Here is an 18,542-nt window from a genome sequence, read left to right as displayed (position 1 = left end):
GACATCAATGGTTACACATTGTAACTATGCAATAGACTAGAAACATGATTTAAGTAAAGGCTGATTTGTAATTAATATACACAGACAAAAAACAGTACACTGTGAAACGCTTTATTGAAAGTTCATTATCCAGGTGTTATAAACACATAATAKATGCATTATAAATATTATAATTGTAATATTATAAATACAAGTTCAATCTGTACTTCAATGCACATATGGTGTGCATTATTWWAAAAAAAAGGGCGAAAGAGGAGGTGGGGAGAGGTACATTTAAAACATGAACATGTAGTGTGTGAGTGTGTGTGTGTATATATGTGTGTAGCAGTTACACATTAGTGATGCGAAGGTCAGCTGTTTCTTCACCCGCACCCACCTGCAATAGCCAATAACCCATCTGCAACCGCCCAACTATATGTGATAAGGTGAAACTCTGAGGCCCGCACCCAACCCTAACCCGCAAATATAGAACATTTGCTATGAGCTACAGTCTAAGACTGCAGATCGATTTTTTTGACAGGGGTGCAGGATTTCTTTTTTCCTGATTTAGATAGATTTCTGCTTATAATTACCAACATTTTGGTGGGCAATTTGTTAGTCAACTTGGCTAAACATGTAGCCATTAGACTGTATGTAGCCCTAGAAAACGAAATAAACCGTTGCTCAACAGAATAATGTAATTGTAACGGCAGCCTTCCCCCTCTTCGTCTGAAGAGGAGGTGTTGCAGGGATCAGACCAAGACGCAGCGTACTCGTGTTCAACATGACTTTAATAAACAAGACGAAACTGTGAACACTTACAACTAACAAAATAACAAAAAGTGGCAAACCGAAACAGCCCTATCTGGTGCAGAGAAAACACAGAGACAGGAAACAACCACCCACAAACCCCAACACAAAACAAGCCACCTATATATGATTCCCAATCAGAGACAACACAAAACATCTGCCTCTGATTGAGAACCATATTAGGCCAAAAACATAGAAACAGACAAACTAGACACACAACATAGAATGCCCACCCAGCTCACGTCCTGACCAACACTAAAACAAGCAAACACACAAGAACTATGGTCAAAACGTGACAGTACCCCCCTCCTGAGGTGCGGATTCCAAACGCACCCCCTAAAACTCTAGGGGAGGGTCTGGGTGGCATCTGTCCTGTGGTGCGGCGCTGGACGAGACACCACTCCACCATTGTCTTTGTCCCCCTCCTTAGCGTCCTTTGAGTGGCGACCCTCGCCGCCGACCTTGGCCTAGGAACCCTCACAAAGGCCCCATCAAACTGAGGAGACAGCTCCGAACCGAGAGTAGCTTAGGACAGAGAGGTAGCTCAGGACAGAGAGGTAGCTCCGACGAATGGCAGCTCCGGACTGAATGGCAGCTCCGGACTGAATGGCAGCTCCGGACTGAATGGCAGCTCTGGACTGGAGGCAGCTCATGACTGAGGGCAGCTCATGACTGGAGTGCAGCTCATGACTGGAGAGCAGCTCATGACTGGAGGCAGCTCATGACTGGAAGACATAGCCAAACATAGAAACAGACAAACTAGACACACAACATAGAATGCCCACCCAGCTCACGTCCTGACCAACACTAAAACAAGCAAAACACACAAGAACTATGGTCAGAACGTGACAGTAATAGAGCGATAGAATGAATGCTTCAATCTAGTTGACATCGGTAAAGTTCTCTGTCATCTTTCGCGGATCAAAGACGTTTAATGAATGAGGAGAAATTACAATAACGCAAGAAAGGAAAGATTTTCTGTGCAAATGTGTACAAATTAAATCAGTTCGACAGGTTGTAAGGAAAAAGAAAGCTGTGAAAAAGATCCTTCATGTTTGTGATAAGATTTGAGTTTGACTCCGATGCATATTTTATGTAGTTGAAATAATGTGATGAAGACATCACCTCTACAGATGGCATCTGAGCATTGCAATCTCTCAAGATGCAGAAAGAAAGAAGTCAACATAGCAGSACTGCTATCATCCTCTTTTACCACTTCACCAAATCTTTTACAAACATTACCTCTGTCCCTTCCTCCTCTTTATTTTCAACTCTCTTTTCACAGCTTTTCTCTTATTGAATTAAACTCCTTTTTGCCTCCGTGGATTGAAGTGAACTTTTTCTTCCCAATCCCAAAAGCATTATTTGGTTTTCTGCCTGTTCCCAAAAGCATTATTTGGTTTTCTGCCTGTTCCCAAAAGCATTATTTGGTGATTGGATGTGTAGGCGCGCATACACTTAAGCCCTAAAGTTTAGGCTTATGCACAATACCAGATCGCCTAAATAATAAAAAAAAAAACTCAACGTAGCCTATATAACTTCCACAAGAATGATACATTTATGGATTTTTTAAACCCTTTATTCAACCCGCCAGCCACCCATCCACCCTTCAGCCTCACAATATTTAATTACCCTAAACCCGTCTGCCCCGCAGATATAACCATATAACCATATGACTCATAACTGCAGGTTATGAGTCAACCCGTGCATCACTATTACACATACATGTCAGTACATACCAGTGGAGGCTGCTGATTGGAGAACGGCTCATAATAATGGATGAAATGGAGTCAATGGAATGGTATCAATCATGTGGTTTCCAGTTGGTTGATACCATTTCATTGACTCCATTCCAACCATTACTATGAGCTGTCCTCCCCTCAGCATGCAGCCTCCACTGGTAGATACACACAAAAAGTAGGTCACAATCTCAATAGCACTCCACACTGCCCTCATTCCCCCTCCACATCGACGGGCCTGTAGGGGAGTGGGTAGAGAGTTTCAACTTCCTCTGTATGAACTTAAAATGGTCCACACATACACACACACAGTCGTGAACAAGGAGCGAAAGCAACTCTTACCCCTCAGGAAGTTGAAAATGTTTGGCATGTGCCCTCAAATCCGCAAAAAGTTATACAGCTGTACCATTGAGAGCATCTTGACTGGTGCATCACTGCTTGGTATGGCAATAGCACCACCCTCGATCGCATGTGTGGACAGCCCAGTACATCACTGGGGCCCGAGCTCCCTGCCATCCAGGACCTCTATATCACCACTCAAGCCATAGACTGTTCTCTCTGCGTCCCGGTGCATCAAGTCTGACACCAACAGGCTCCTGAACAGCTTCTATGCCCATGCCATAAGACTGCTAAATAGCTAACTAAATAGCTAACAAAGTGGATACACAGACTATCTGAGTTGACCTTTGTATTTTATTCAAATTTTTGCACTCTCTATGCACACTCACAATGCCCTACACACACCCACACACACCAACACACACACACACACACACACACACACACACACACACACACACACACACACACACACACACACCACACACACACACACACACCACACACCACACACACACACACACACACACACACCACCACACACAACATATTTATGCATAACATTTATACTGACTCTACACACACTTACACCCACTCACATACAATCATCATATATGGTGCTGCTACTCTGTTTATTATATAACTTGATGCCTAGTCACCTTACCCCAATACATATCTATCTCTGTCACTCCAGTATCCCTGCACATTATAATTATGGTACTAGAACTGACTCTGTGTCACGTTCCTGACCTATTTTCTGTTGTTTTGTATGTGTTAGTCGGTCAGGGCGTGAGTGTGGGTGGGCATTTCTATGTTTTGTGTTTCTATGTTTAGGTCTTGTAATCAGCCTTATATGGTTCTCAATCAGAGACAGGTGTTTGACGTTTTCCTCTGATTGAGAACCATATATAGGTTGGCTGTTCACACTGTTTGTTTGTGGGTGATTGTCTTCCGTGTCTGTGTCTGCGCACCACACGGGACTGTTTTGGTTGTTCGTTCATTTGATGTAGTCTGTTCCTGTTCGTGAGTTCTGCGTGTAGTTATGTAAGTTCCATGTTCAGGTCTGTCTACGTCGTGTTTGTTATTTTGATTATTTCAAGTATAGTTCGTGTCAGTGTTGTCGCTTGTCAATAAATTCATTATGTCAACACACCTCGCTGCGTATTGGTCCACCGATCCTTCTCTCCTCTCCTCGTCCGAGGAAGAGGAAGACGACAGTCGTTACACTCTGTATATAGTATGCTTACTTACTTTATCGTGTTCTTCTTATTTCTTATTTTTATATCTTCTGTGTTTTTGTTCTACCTTGTTATTTCTAGTATTGTATTGTTATTGATTACTGCATTGTTGTGGTTAAAGCTACAGTAGCAAGAAAGGCATTTCACTTTTGCACTTTTATACGTGACAWTAAACCTTGAAACATTGGGGAGAGGCATTGTGGTCAGCTAATTTCAGATTCAAATCCCTGCAGCATTCAATTTAATTTCAATGTCATGCATTAGCATGGTTAGGAGAGCACTTCTATCATATAAAATGTAAGTGGTCTTGCCAATTGTGTTCACATTTAGAAAATGTGGTGGCTCTAGGTTGTGAGAGTTTTAGGCTGCACACTGAATTGCCACAAGTCAGGATGTAGCATTTACAGCATTTCAACTGCCAAAATAATGGAAACACTTGAGTAAATGAGGGATAGATACAAGAATATTGGAAGCAGGTGCTTCCACACATGGTTCTTGAGTTAATTAAGCAATTAACATCCCATCATGCTTAGAGTCATGTATAACAATGCTAGGCAGGCCATTATTTTGGCTACCATGGCTACACCCCCATAGGATGACAATGCCCCTATCCACAGGGCAAGAGTGGTCACTGAATGGTTTGATGAGCATGAAAATAATGTAAACCATATGCCATGGTCGTCTCAGTCACCAGATCTCAACACAATTAAACACTTATGGGTGATTCTGGAGCGGTGCCTGAGACAGCGTTTTCCACCACCATCAACATAACACCAAATTATGGAAATTATTGTGGAAGAAAGGAGATGCATCCTTCTAATAGAGTTTCAGAAACTTGTAGAATCTAAGCCAAGGTGAATTGAGGCTGTTCTGGCTGGTGGTAGACCAACGGTGTATTAAGACACTTTATGTTGATGTTTCCTTTATTTGGGCAATTATTTGTGGTATTGCTAGCGAAAAAGGAAGTCAGCTTTCTGACCTTCGCTTTGAAGAGTGTGTGGTTCAATACACATGTATAAAATATCTTAAACGACAACATTGCCCCCCCCACCCCCCTTACCCGGGCTCAGATCCAATCGCTCAACCTTGCCAACCACGCTCCTTCCCCTCTGCAACGGCAACCAATCAAGCCAGAGTCAATGGGTAGAAAAGAGCAGACGTTCTGTGCTCTCCAACCAGGACCAAGTTAACTACACTGGCTTACAACAGTTGCTTTATTATCCATTCTACCTTTTGACTGAGAAGAAGATGAGGGTCGTCAATATTGGTCTTCTGCTGGTTTGTGCAGGTAAATATATGGGTCTTCTTTTGTGAAATATGGGTGAAAAGTCAGGAAAATTAAATATTGAAATCCAGCTTTAGGGTAAGTACGTTTTAATTCCATACATGTTTGCCCATGGAAMAAGTGGTCAGAAAGTAACATTTTGGKCCTGAGTGCCAAAACATTCAGGAGACAAAGGTGCTCAAAYTGTACCTATTTTGCATACCCCACCATACCATGAGACATCCATGTCTTCATCACTGGAGAAGATAAACTGTTCAGTTTGATATAATTCAAAAGCTTACAAAGTGTTGTCAAACTACAGTATTTTATTATGTCTTGAATATTTTTTAAATAAATAATTGTCATTTTGAAAACCGTTAACGTCAATGATCTAAAAACGCTTCAACTCTGATTATTTTCATATTTACATATGTTGTAGCTTAGACCCTTTCTCATATCTGAGCTTTTTGTGTTGTGCTCACCATCGGTTGAGACACAACATGCTTCTGAATACAGTATAGGTGTCATTTCAATCATAGAAAATATAATTCATAAAATGGATCTATCCCTTCAGACCACTGCAATTTASATGGTAAACCATTGACATTTTAATTGAATTGAAATTTTTACTTCTAATTCCTACCACAAAGATGACCGCTGGTCCACCCGCCGCCTAAGGTCAACTTAAATGGTCATGTCTATTCTGGTATCTTTTATGATTTCAATAGGTTTCCTATGGAGGATTGACAGTATAATTTAAAACAACAGATATTCCCATTCAAGTCAACATTCTCTGATGTGTGGACCTCCAACCATCTTTCTGGTACCATTTGAACATTTCAATTTGATTCATATTTTAGTGCATTTATCAGCCAAAACATAATATCCACCGTATCCACAAGAGCATGATGTGTCTCAACCGATGGCGGGCACAACACAAATACCTTAGATGATGTAAAATAGGGTCTAAACTACATCTGTGAACATGAAAAAAATTGAAGTTTACGCATTTTAGATCATTCATATTAAAAGATAATATATATATATATATTTTTATCCCCAGAAATGATAAAATATTTGACTGCCCTTATTGTAAGCTTTATAATCTCAACCATTGAATATTTCCCAGTGATGAAGACATGGATGTCTCATGGTATGGAGGGGGATGCAAAACATGTAAACGTTGAACACCTTTATCTCTTTAATGTTTGGGCATTCAGGTCTAAAAAGTCACTTCCTGAGCACTTCTACAATGGACAAATACGGAAGGAATCGTTSAAATCAAAAAGTGGTGCTGTCAAAAAGTGATTGAATCCAAATGGATTGACCATGTAGCTATTGTAAAGAATTCACTGCTTTTCTAAAATATCATAAAATGACAATGCTAATAGTATTTTTTTTGTGTGTGTGTGGTGGTAGCCTTTGCTCAGTCCTTCAAGTCTCAAGGTGGGGGAAGTCTGAGAGAGGAGGAGGACATGTGGGGGAACTACCTAATGGAAAGAGATGACAACCATGCCGAGGTAGAGTTGGAGACTTTTCATTCTATTGTATTAGTGAGTACCGCCCCGGACAAAAACACCTGATTCAGTTTGATGACTAGTTAATAAGTTGAATCAGTTATGCTTGTCCGGGTCTACAAAATAATTTGTACTATTGGGGATACTCAAGGACTGTAGTTGTGAAACACTGCCCTACACAATACCKAGCTAGCACATTTGGTTTGTTGGAAGGTGTGGGAACGTATGTTTTTGGTTTAACATTGGATGTGGGAAAGAAGCCATATTTTTCCTGACCAGTAAAACAGAACATTGTCTGTTCTGTGAATGTTTKTTTTTAGGTTGCAGGGAGGTTCTAAGAACGTTTTATTCTGGTTCCTTTAATGTTTTTCTGGGAGGTTATATTAATGCTTTGAGAAGGGAAATTCTATGTTATTTTGAGGTTTTTCACAAAATGTTTCAATAAGACTTTTAATAACACTGCTAGCTTATTTCTTTGAACTCCAAGCACAGATAGGACACATGGAAATTCCTTATGCATTAAATATGCAAAAACATTTATTTTTTATTGTAACACGACATTTCTTTCCATGGAATTAGTCCACTGAGCCACCAGGATGGAGCTAGCATGCCATGTTTTGTTTAAACATTCAAAGCTGTACATTTTCATCTACTAAAATAGACTAAATTTCAAAGGAAACAAGCACTCAATAAGATCAGGTGTGGCCAATTAGTGGGCACGGCCAACACACCTGAAAAAATAAAATCCTGTTCGTCACATGCGTCGAATACTTTACAGTGAAATGTTTACTTACAAGACCATTCCAACAGTGCAGAGTTCAAAAGTAACACAAATGTTTGATGAATACAAAAGGAAATTGTAACTCAATAAAAACAATAACGAGGCTATTTACAAGGAGCACCAGTACCAAGTCAATGTGCAGGGGTACGAGGTAGTTGAGGTAATTTAGTATGTACATGTYGGTAGGGGTAAAAGTGACTAGGCAATCAGGATATATAATAAACAGAGTAGCAGCAGTGTATGTGGGATTGTGTCTATGTGTCGTCAATATGCATGTGTGTGTGTGAGCGTATGAGTGTGTTGGAGTGTCAGTGTAGTATTTGTGAGTGTGTAGATTGAGTCTAGTGAGTGTGCATAGAGCCAGTGCAAGGAAGTCAATTTAGATCAAGAAACAAATAACAAAGGGGTTCAATTTAAATTGTCCGGGTAGCCATTTGATTAACTGTTCAGCAGTCTTATTGCCTGAGGGTAGAAGCTGTTAGGTGCCTTTTGGACAAAGACTTGGCACTCCGGTACTGCTTGCCGTGGGGTAGCATAATGAATAGTTTATGACTTGGATTGCTGCAGTCTTTCACAATTTTTAGGGCCTTCCTCTGACACCGCCTGGTAAAGAGGTCCTGGATGGCAGGGAGTTTGGCCTCAGTGAACATACATAACAAGACAGTGGATAGAGAGAGTTTTGTTCATGCTGAGCACGGCATGTATGTTTTTAAATAACATTCTTAGAACGTTCTCTGAACGTTACRAAAGTTTATGTTTTTTATGGTTTTCTTAACATCCTCTGAAAGATTTGAGAACATGAATAAATAGAAACAACTTTATGCTGAAGTACTGAAATTCCCACAGAAGAAATCAAATCAAATCAAAATGTATTTGTCACACACATGGTTAGCAGATGTTAATGCGAGTGTAGTGAAATGCTTGTGCTTCTAGTTCCGACAATGCAGTAATAACCAACGAGTAATCTAACCTAACAATTTCACAACAGCTACCTTATACACACAAGTGTAAAGGGATGAAGAATATGTACATAAAGATATATGAATGAGTGATGGTACAGAACGGCATAGGCAAGATGGAGTAGATGGTATCGAGTACAGTATATACATATGAGATGCGTAATGTAGGGTATGTAAACATTATATAAAGTGGCATTGTTTAAAGTGGCTAGTGATACATTTTTTACATGTATGGCAGCAGCCACTCAATGTTAGTGGTGGCTGTTTAACAGTCTGATGGCCTTGAGATAGAAGCTGTTTTTCAGTCTCTCTGTCCCTGCTTTGATGCACCTGTACTGACCTCGCCTTCTGGATGATAGCGGGGTGAACAGGCAGTGGCTCGGGTGGATGTTGTCCTTGATGACCTTTATGGCCTTCCTGTGACATCGGGTGGTGTAGGTGTCCTGGAAGGCAGGTAGTTTGCCCCCGGGGATGCGTTGTGCAGACCTCACTACCCTCTGGAGAGCCTTACGGTTATGGGCGGAGCAGTTGCCGTACCAGGCGGGGATACAGCCCGACAGGATGCTCTCGATTGTGCATCTGTAAAAGTTTGTGAGTGTTTTTGGTGACAAGCTGAATTTCTTCAGCCTCCTGAGGTTGAAGAGGCACTGCTGCGCCTTCTTCACCACGCTGTCTGTGTGGTTGGACCATTTCAGTTTGTCCGTGATGTGTACGCCGAGGAACTTAACACTTTCTACCCTCTCCACTACTGTCCCGTCGATGTGGATAGGGGGGTGCTCCCTCTGATGTTTCCTGAAGTCCACGATGATTTCCTTTGTTTTGTTGATGTTGAGTGTGAGGTTATTTTCCTGACACCACACTTCGAGGGCCCTCACTTCCTCCCTGTAGGCCATCTCGTCGTTGTTGGTAATCAAGCCTACCACTGTAGTGTCGTCTGCAAACTTGATGATTGAGTTGGAGGCGTGGGGGCGTGGGGGCGTGGGGGCGTGGAGGCGTGGGGGCGTGGAGGCGTGGGGGCGTGGGGGCGTGGGGGCGTGGGGGCGTGGAGGCGTGGGGGCGTGGAGGCGTGGGGGCGTGCGAGTTGGAGAACTGTGTTTCTTAACGTTCTCTGAACTATTTGAGAACATTCCCGATATCAAACCAGTTGGAGAACGTTCCTAGAACATTACAAAAATGTAAATGTAACCATGCTTGAACATTTAGGAAACCTTATGTTAAAGTAATGAAATACCAAGAAAATAGTTTTTTTGTGAAAATCCTTAAATGTGCTGAGAATGTTCCAAAGCCAACCCACTGGGCACACACTGGTTGAATCAACGTTGTAGCCATGTCATTTCAATGAAATTGTCACGATCGTCTTTCGGTGAAAGAGAGGACCAAGGCGCAGCGTGATATAGATACATCTTCTTTTATTTGAGAAGATGAAAAACGAACACTATACAAACTAAACAAAAACAACAAACGACCGTGAAGCTACAAACGAAAGTGCATACACAAGCTACTAACGTCAAACATAGAGAATTACCCACAACCTGCCTAATGCCTATGGCTGCCTTAAATATGGCTCCCAATCAGAGACAACGATAGACAGCTGTCTCTGATTGAGAACCACTCAGGCAACCATGGACTTACATGAACACCTACACTGAACACAACCCCATGAACTCTACAAAACCCCCTATACAATACAAACACCCTAGACTAGACAAAAATACACAAACATCCCCCATGTCACACCCTGACCTAACTAAAATAATAAAGAAAACAAAGATAACTAAGGCCAGGGCGTGACAGAAATTACGTTGAACCAACGTGGAATAGACACCGATTTGATGTCTGTGGGAAGCAACTATCCTGCACCTTTCCCAGAAAGTTGTGGGAAGGTTGTTTGCAAAATAACGACACAGGCCAATAACACTCTCACCAAGCTCTATGACATATATGGTTTTCAGAATGTTATGTGCTAGCTGGGTAGCCTAAATAAATTGGGGTTTGCATGTGGTAATATGCATGTGGTAACAAAAAATCCCAACTCCTTGTAACCCATTGTCATGTCAAACATGTCAAGAGAGCAGAAACAGACTAATCCTAGTGATGCTTGTTTTAATTAATCCCAAAGAAAGAAAGAAAGAAACGTGCATCAAGGTTTATGTCATTATTTGGTGGTACAATTTTGCCATGTCATATTTAAGTAAATACCTGGTTATTTTTGTAGCCTAAAATGTCTCCCTCTCCCTCAGATCAAAGCTGTCCTTCCAGGTACCTGCTCTGAGTGTAAGGACATCATCAACAAGGTCAAGGCCAAGCTGAATGGTGATAATGACAGGGTAATGATGACAGTGGCCATCACAAAGCCCTGACCTCGATCCTATAGAAAATGTGTGGGTAGAACTGAAAAAGCGTGTGAGCAAGGAGGTCTACAAACCTGACTCAGTTACACCAGCTGTGTCAGGAGGAATGGGCCAAAATTCACCCAACTTATTGTGGGAAGCTTGTGGAAGGCTACCCGAAACGTTTGACCCAAGTTAAACAATTTATAGGCAATGCTACCAAACACTAATTGAGTGTATGTAAACTTCTGACCCACTGGGAATGTTATGATAGAAATAAAAGCTGAAATAAATAATTCTCTCTACTATTATTCTGACATTTCACATTCTTAAAATAAGGTGGTGATCCTAACTGACCTAAGACAGGGAAGTTTTACTTGGATTAAATGTCAGGAATTGTGAAAAACTGAGTTTAAATGTATTTGGCTAAGGTGTATGTAAATTTCTGACTTCGACTGTATATCTCTGCAATTCTCACAATGTTATGTAAGCAAATTAATTTGTCACCAATGACACAAGCTAACACATTCTGTTTGTGATATAGCTCTATATTTTTACTTGCAGGATAAGATTGCTGCTAAACTGGACTCTGTTTGTCGCAGCTTGGGGAAGCTCAAAGGCATCTGCAAGGGACTGGTCAATAAATACAAAGAACAACTGATTGATGCACTTGTCAGTGATGTGGATGCAAGAGTTGCCTGTAAAAAAATGAAGCTATGCAAATGAGATACCATTTACCCATGATTGCCCTGGATATGGGTCTGAGCATACATGTTCTGTCTGTTTTTTTCTTCAGATGAACACGCTGTCATAGCTTAGCTTTACATTATTTTCATACACAACTGTCTGGATGGAATGGCAGTCTTTAAAGTCACTTGTATTGCTACTGCAATTTTCATTGAATTAAATACTGAAACTTATTCAAAACGGTCTCCTTAGTTTCACAATAAAACCCTTGCTATTGATGTATACTATCTCGCTGGAATGCAGTCTAGAAAAAGGGGCTTGGTGTCTCCCTTTTGGACACTTTACATTGGAAAAATCAACCTTTGAAATAGGGATTCGTATTGTGGAAGTTTCAAGTTATAGCTGAAATTTAAAGGCAATGTTCCCGCGTCCGCGGACACTGCATTTATCAATAAACTATGCATATGTCAGCTCAATCAGAAATTACCTTCACATTTTAACATGGATCTTTCGCAATACTTCCGCGATACGGATTGAATCCAGCCCTCACCTGGCAAATGGTATATTCAGTGCTATCAGAATATCACTAAAAATGTAACCGCAAGTAACACTATAGTACATAACGTTAGTCGTGGTAACTGCTAACGAGAAAGGGTTGTGGTAACTACTAAGGATTTCAAGGGTGTCAGAGCTTCTAGGAGTACTGGGTGGAGGAATCAAACGCAGAGAGCAGGTTAGTTCAGGACGTGGATTTTTATTCCTGTCGACAGTAACAACGGTCATGCCCAACACAACGGGCGCATGAAAATCCCAGTCCAAACACACAGGACTAAACTGTCCGGAAAATAGCTTCCACTTAAATACCAACACCAAATAATAGAAAAACAAGCCCGCACAAAAGCCGGCGGGCCTACTGCCCTTAAATAGCCTACCCACAAAACTAAACTCAAAACAGGTGCACCCAATCAGCCCAAACTAACAGAAAGAAAAAGAAGGGAATCGATGGCAGCTAGTAGGCCGGTGAAGACGACCGCCGAGCGCCGCCCGAACAGGAAGAGGCACCATCTTCGGCGGGATTCGTGACAAAGGGTGTTATTATATGCATAAAATTTATTTTGCCGACAACACTGGCCCAAAACATTCAGTATCTTGTGACTGAGGAGAATGAGGGCCAGTTCTCCTATTACCAGTATTAGTCTTCTGCTGGTTTGTGCAGGTAAATATGTGGCCCTTCTTTTTTGAGGTAAAATGTAAGGCATATAGTTAGTGTAACGCTCTTCTACCTCGTCCTCCTCATCAGATGAGGCGAGGCGAGAAGGATCGGATGACCAAAACGCAGCGTGGTAATTTGACATTATATTTATTTAAAGAAAAGACGAAAAAACACGGAAACACTTTAACCCACTACAAAACAACAAACGAAGTAGACAGACCTTGACTTACGAACTTACATACAACGAAGAACGCACAAACAAGTACAGACTACAAATAAATGAACGAACGAACGATACAGTCCCGTATGGAGCAATAACGACACAGACACAGGAGACAACCACCCACAACAAACAATGTGAAACCACCTACCTTAATATGGTTCTCAATCAGAGGAGATGAAAACCACCTGCCTCTAATTGAGAACCATATCAGGTCACCCATTAACCAACATAGAAACACATAACATAGAATGCCCACCCACACTCACGCCCTGACCGACTAACACATACAAAAACAACAGAAAACAGGTCAGGAACGTGACAGTTAGTAACTAAATAGGCCTAATGAAATGTAACTAAAGAGTCCTCATTAAATGTAACGAAATAGGTCTAATGGAATTAGCTGATGTAAAATTCCCTGTATGTGAAAAAATGTCAAATGCTAATTAGATGGTTAGTTTTTTGGCCAGCCTTTGCTCAATCCTTTAAGCTTCAAGGTTGGGGGTATCTGAAAGAGTAGGAGGACATGTGGGGGGACTACATAATAGACAGAGATGACAACCATACCAAGGTAGAGTTGTAGACAAAAAAAGAAAGAGAAACCCTGTGCACAGCAGTGCATTTAGATCCAGGTGCTGGGCGTCGGCAGGAACAACTAGTATTAAAAACAAGAGCAAAAACTGCCAACTAGAGATGACAGGTGAGTGAAGCAACCGATGTTGACTTTAGTGCTTATATATTTATATATTTTTTCAGCGCAATTTTTTTTGTGTGTGTTGTTTATTTCAAAGCAAAATAAAAATATAAATAAGCACTAAAGTCAAGGTCGGTCGCTTCACTCGCCTGTTGTTTTTACTCCTGAAGTTGAGTTGAAGACATTTTATTCTATTATGTAGGCCCTATTACTAGTACGTCATACTATTATTAAGTCCCTAAGTTCATATAGGTTATTATTTATTATAATTTTACCATGTAATATTTAAGTAAATACAAAGACTCAAGAGGGAAGTTCCGGCGGTCAGGTCTGTACAGCGTTGGTCCGACCAATCAGAATTCACGCTCCAAGACTTTTGATCAAGTGGACTGGAATAAGTTCTGGGTAGCCTCTGGAGAAAACGTCAATGAACAGGCCGACTCCGTCACCGGATTCATCAAAGAAACGCATAGATGACAGGATACTGATAGTGTTATCAAGACGTACCCGAATCAAAAACCGTGGATTGATAGCAGCCTCATAGGAAAACTGAAAAATGGAGATGCTGCTTATAAACACGGCAAGGTGACCAGGGACAATAGTTTGGTTAAACATTACAAATATGATTTACGCAGATCGATCAAAATGGCAAAACACAAATATAGTGACAAAATGGAGGAGCAATTCAGCAGATCGGACATGTGGCAGGGGCTCCTAACGATCACGGATTACAAAAAGAAAGACAGCCACATCACGGTAACCAACGACACCCTACCGGTGTATGCAAGACATTCAAACATGTTAACCCTCACAAGGCTGCCGGCACAGACGACATCTCTAGCCATGCCCTCAGAGTGAATTCTGACATTTTCAAGGGGTTAGGGTTCTGACATTTTCTATCTCACCTTAGCTCAGGCCTCTATGCCCACCTGCTTCAAGATGTGCACTATCATCCATGTGCACAAGAAAGTGAAAGTAACTGAAATGAATGACTACCGACTAGTAGTCATTCACTAGTCAAAGACAATATCCCCTCCTCCCTCCCCGACACACTCGACCCTCTCCAATTCACCAACCGCCCTGACAGATCCATGGAACACGCAATCGCCATTGCACTGCACACCTACCTTACCCACCTGGACAAAAGGAATGCATACAGTATGTGAGGATGCTGTTCATCGACTACAGCTTGGCCTTCAATACCATAGTGCCCTTTGAGGTCATTACAATGCTCACAGCCTGGGTCTGAACTCCTCCCTATGCAACTGGGTCACGGACTTCCTGATGGGCTGCCCAGAAGTGGTGAAGGTAGGCAACATTACATACTCAACACTGATCCCCAACACGGGGGCCCCACGAGGGTGCTTCCTCAGTCCAATTCTGTATTCCCTGTATATCCACGACTGCTTGGCCTCACACAGTTCAAACTCCATCATCAAGTTCGCTGACGACATGACAGTAGTAGGCCTGATCACCAACAACGACGAGACAGTCTACAGGGAGGAGGTAGGCACTCTGACTGGGTGGTGCCAGGTAAACAACCTCTCCCTCAACGTTAGCAAAACAAAGGAGCTGGTAGTAGACTTCAGGAGAAATCAGTCTGGACATGGCCCCACCCTCATCAATGGAGCCTCCGTGGAGATGGTCAATAACTTAAAATTCCTCGGCGTACACATCTCAGAGAAGCTGAAATGGTCTAACCACACGGACGTCATAGTGAATAAGGCACGACAGCGACTCTCCAACCTCAGGATGCTGAAGAAATTCAGCCTGTCCCCGAGGGCCCTCACAGTGTTCTACAGGAGCACCATTAAGAGCATACTGTCGGGCTGCATCACAGCCTGGAACGGCAACTCTACCGCCGCAGACCCCAAGGCTCTTCAGAGGGTGATACGTGCAGCCGAACGTGCCATTGGATTAACACTCCCTGCCCTACAGGACAACTGCAACACCAGGTGTCACAGGAAGGCCAAGAAGATCCTCAGGGACCACTGCTATGCACCGTTCTCCCCAATTCAATCACTCAGACGCGAGCAGTAAAGGAGCATCATGGCAAAAACTGAAAGACTGGCCAATAGTTTCTACCCTCAGACCATCAGGCTGCTGAATAGCCACTACTAGTCAGCTACCTGCTCCCCTTTGCACTCCCCCCACACCCTCTACTTTCACTTACCTTACCTGCTGCTCCCCCCCCCCCACGCTACTCCCANTGGCTAAGGTGTATGTAAATTTCTGACTTCGACTGTATATCTCTGCAATTCTCACAATGTTATGTAAGCAAATTAATTTGTCACCAATGACACAAACTAACACATTCTGTTTGTGATATAGCTCTATATTTTTACTTGCAGGATGACATTGCTGCTATACTGGACTCTGTTTGTCGCAGCTTGGGGAAGCTCAAAGGCATCTGCAAGAAACTGGTCAATAAATACAAAGAACAACTGATTGATGCACTTGTCAGTGATGTGGATGCAAGGGTTGCCTGTAAAAAATTGAAGCTATGCAAATGAGATACCATTTACCCATGATTGCCCTGGATATGGGTCTGAGCATACATGTTCTGTGTGTTTTTCTTTCAGATGAACTCGCTGTCATAGCTTAGCTTTACATTATTTTCATACACAACTGTCTGGATGGAATGGCAGTCTTTAAAGCCACTTGTATTGCAATTTTCATTTAATTAAATACTGAAACTTATTCAAAACGGTCTCCTTAGTTTCAGTTCTCCTATAACCAGTATTAGTCTTCTGCTGGTTTGTGCAGGTAAATATGTGGCCTTTCATTTTTGAGGTAAAATGTAAGGCATATAGTTAGTAACTAAATAGGCCTAATGAAATGTAACTAAAGAGTCCTCATGAAATGTAACGAAATAGGTCTAATGGAATTAGCTGATTAGCTGAAAATGTCAAATGCTAATTAGATGGTTAGTTTTTTGGCCAGCCTTTGCTCAATCCTTTAAGCTTCAAGGTGGGGGGTATCTGAAAGAGTAGGAGGACATGTGGGGGGACTACATAATAGACAGAGATGACAACCATGCCGAGGTAGAGTTGTAGACAAAAAAAGAAAGAGAAACCCTGTGCACAGCAATGCATTTAGATCCAGGTGCTGGGCGTCGGCAGGAACAACTAGTATTAAAAACAAGAGCAAAAACTGCCAACTAGAGATGACAGGTGAGTAAAGCAACCGATGTTGACTTTAGTGCTTATATATTTCAATTTTTTTGCAGCGCAATTTTTTTTGTGTGTGTTGTTTATTTCAAAGCAAAATATAAATATAAATAAGCACTAAAGTCAAGGTCGGTCGCTTCACTCGCCTGTTGTTTTTACTCCTGAAGTTGAGTTGAAGACATTTTATTCTATTATGTAGGCCCTATTACTAGTACGTCATACTATTATTAAGTCCCTAAGTTCATATAGGTTATTATTTATTATAATTTTACCATGTAATATTTAAGTAAATACAAAGACTCAAGAGGGAAGTTCCGGCGGTCAGGTCTGTACAGTGTTGGTCCGACCAATCAGAATTCACGCTCCAAGACTTTTGATCAAGTGGACTGGAATAAGTTCTGGGTAGCCTCTGGAGAAAATGTCAATGAACAGGCCGACTCCGTCACCGGATTCATCAAAGAAACGCATAGATGACAGGATACTGATAGTGTCTTTCAAGACGTACCCGAATCAAAAACCGTGGATTGATAGCAGCCTTATAGGAAAACTGAAAAATGGAGATGCTGCTTATAAACACGGCAAGGTGACCAGGGACAATAGTTTGGTTAAACATTACAAATATGATTTACGCAGATCGATCAAAATGGCAAAACACAAATATAGTGACAAAATGGAGGAGCAATTCAGCAGATCGGACATGTGGCAGGGGCTCCTAACGATCACGGATTACAAAAAGAAAGACAGCCACATCACGGTAACCAACGACACCCTACCGGTGTATGCAAGACATTCAAACATGTTAACCCTCACAAGGCTGCCGGCACAGACGACATCTCTAGCCATGCCCTCAGAGTGAATTCTGACATTTTCAAGGGGTTAGGGTTCTGACATTTTCTATCTCACCTTAGCTCAGGCCTCTATGCCCACCTGCTTCAAGATGTGCACTATCATCCATGTGCACAAGAAAGTGAAAGTAACTGAAATGAATGACTACCGACTAGTAGTCATTCACTAGTCAAAGACAATATCCCCTCCTCCCTCCCCGACACACTCGACCCTCTCCAATTCACCAACCGCCCTGACAGATCCATGGAACACGCAATCGCCATTGCACTGCACACCTACCTTACCCACCTGGACAAAAGGAATGCATACAGTATGTGAGGATGCTGTTCATCGACTACAGCTTGGCCTTCAATACCATAGTGCCCTTTGAGGTCATTACAATGCTCACAGCCTGGGTCTGAACTCCTCCCTATGCAACTGGGTCACGGACTTCCTGATGGGCTGCCCAGAAGTGGTGAAGGTAGGCAACATTACATACTCAACACTGATCCCCAACACGGGGGCCCCACGAGGGTGCTTCCTCAGTCCAATTCTGTATTCCCTGTATATCCACGACTGCTTGGCCTCACACAGTTCAAACTCCATCATCAAGTTCGCTGACGACATGACAGTAGTAGGCCTGATCACCAACAACGACGAMACAGTCTACAGGGAGGAGGTAGGCACTCTGACMGGGTGGTGCCAGGTAAACAACCTCTCCCTCAACGTTAGCAAAACAAAGGAGCTGGTAGTAGACTTCAGGAGAAATCAGTCTGG

At 42.1% G+C, this 18,542-nt stretch overlaps 1 protein-coding gene across 2 annotated transcripts; it reads left to right on the top strand.

Moving 5' to 3' along the window:
• The first annotated feature begins 5,242 nt into the window (after positions 1–5,242).
• Positions 5,243–16,477, top strand: LOC111968908 (antimicrobial peptide NK-lysin). 2 transcript variants are annotated; one of them, XM_023994865.2, is made up of 4 exons: positions 5,243–5,393; positions 6,789–6,889; positions 10,867–10,953; positions 16,122–16,477. In XM_023994865.2, the coding sequence occupies exons 1-4, from the start codon at positions 5,354–5,356 to the stop codon at positions 16,281–16,283; spliced, it is 390 nt and encodes a 129-aa protein (XP_023850633.1). In that variant the 5' UTR covers positions 5,243–5,353; the 3' UTR covers positions 16,284–16,477. The 2 variants fall into 2 exon arrangements, with proteins under 2 accessions (XP_023850633.1, XP_023850634.1); XM_023994866.3 differs by lacking the exon at positions 16,122–16,477 and adding an exon at positions 11,521–11,876.
• The last annotated feature ends 2,065 nt before the right edge of the window (positions 16,478–18,542 follow it).

This window comes from Salvelinus sp. IW2-2015, linkage group LG9, assembly GCF_002910315.2.
Source record: "Salvelinus sp. IW2-2015 linkage group LG9, ASM291031v2, whole genome shotgun sequence".
Lineage (NCBI taxonomy): Eukaryota > Metazoa > Chordata > Actinopteri > Salmoniformes > Salmonidae > Salvelinus > Salvelinus sp. IW2-2015.
Note: the sequence above shows the minus strand (reverse complement) of the source record. Positions and strands in the feature narration are given on the sequence as shown.